Below are 1400 nucleotides of genomic sequence, written 5' to 3'. Positions count from 1 at the left end.
TTAATACAACAGTCATTTCTGCAGTTTTTGGGGAGGTCACCTCCTAATAAATGTCCTTACAGAAAACCTAACTGCTCATTTTAAATCAGTACTTTAACTTTTAATACTTAGGTGCAAAAAAACTTTTTTTTACTCAAGTAATATTCCTAAAGAAGACTTTAACTTTTACCAAAGTATTTTTTAGTAAGATACTTGCACTTTTTACTCCAGTATCACCTTGTGGTACTTTATACACACCGGTCATGGTTGTATGTCACTTCAGGATGTTGTAGGTAAAAACAGGTAGGTTGTAGCTGTTGAAATATTTGTCTTACGAATGTTAAATTTATAAAATATTCATCATTGATAAATGAAAAATATTAAATTGTGTTTCTTACAGTGATTGTAGTTTTCTGACTGAGCTTTGTGACTCTGTAATTAGACTGATGTGTGTAAAGCCTGAGTCTAAAGAACCAATAGATGTTGTTGTGATACAACACTGTGTGTGTTCATGTTTAACAGTAAGAAGCAGGAGAACAGTTTCCTACCTGCCCAGCAGGACAGCCAGCAGTTTCTGCAGGGGCTTCAGGACCATCCACACGAGGGGGGCAGGCAGAGCCCGTTTAGGAGCAGTGGTGTGCAAGTGGCGCCCCCTATGGGCCAGGACTGGACCTGCCCGTGTCTTACTGCAGAGCATCAAACATATGTTTGAGTTGACTCTCCGTGGACTGCAGAGTCTTTGAACCGGACAACAGACCTGTTTACAGAGTCTCAGGTTTCCGGTCAGGTGAGTGTGCAGGTAGGAGCGCGCGGCTCTTAAAGCGTTACTACACAGTAAAGACATGTTTATAACATGTAGCTGAGCTGAAGAAACACGACACGGAGACAGAAAATGTTCGCTTCAAACAAACAAATATGATACATTAACTTCAGCCCGTTCTGGGTCGGTCCAACTTCATTCTGAAGGGTACTTCCGGGTTTTTAACCGTCAAAGTCACGACCCGTAACCTTGGTTACCGCTGTGTGTGTGGTGCCGGTGCAGAGTGGGTCCAAACGGACGGCTTCACGCTCAGAACACCGGGTTCTGTTCGCAGACCGACATTCACCGGCGGTACTGACGCTGACGGTCCACAATGTTCGAGAATGGTTTGTCTGCGGAGTCAGAGTGGGCGTGTCACAAGAGTGGGCGTGTCTAAAGCATAAACACTGTGGGCTACGAGTATTRTAAATGACGAGGCTGTGCCTCCGCCATGTTGGAGGGGGCACTGCTGCTCTGTGAACCTCTACAGATGAACGGACTTTGTTTTATAAAGCACATTTAAACAGAGATTTACGTTAATACAGCACCATCATTTATTCAAACACACACACACACACACACACACACACACACACAATCTGAGAAAAACAGGTACCAAAAC

General features: G+C 43.7%; 1 protein-coding gene across 1 annotated transcript in view; it reads right to left on the bottom strand.

Moving 5' to 3' along the window:
• oma1 (OMA1 zinc metallopeptidase) overlaps positions 1 to 1116 on the bottom strand; it is a gene marked incomplete at its 3' end in the record, with an annotated part of 17740 nt that extends 16624 nt beyond the window's left edge. Inside the window, 1 exon segment of the mRNA XM_014027832.1 lies at positions 528 to 1116. Coding sequence (XP_013883286.1) covers positions 528 to 823 — 296 coding nt within the window.
• Between the last annotated feature and the right edge of the window lie 284 nt (positions 1117 to 1400).

Source organism: Austrofundulus limnaeus, unplaced genomic scaffold (genome assembly GCF_001266775.1).
Source record: "Austrofundulus limnaeus strain Quisiro unplaced genomic scaffold, Austrofundulus_limnaeus-1.0 Scaffold688, whole genome shotgun sequence".
In the NCBI taxonomy this organism is placed as follows: Eukaryota; Metazoa; Chordata; class Actinopteri; order Cyprinodontiformes; family Rivulidae; genus Austrofundulus; species Austrofundulus limnaeus.
This window is presented reverse-complemented; position numbering and strand designations above follow the sequence as displayed.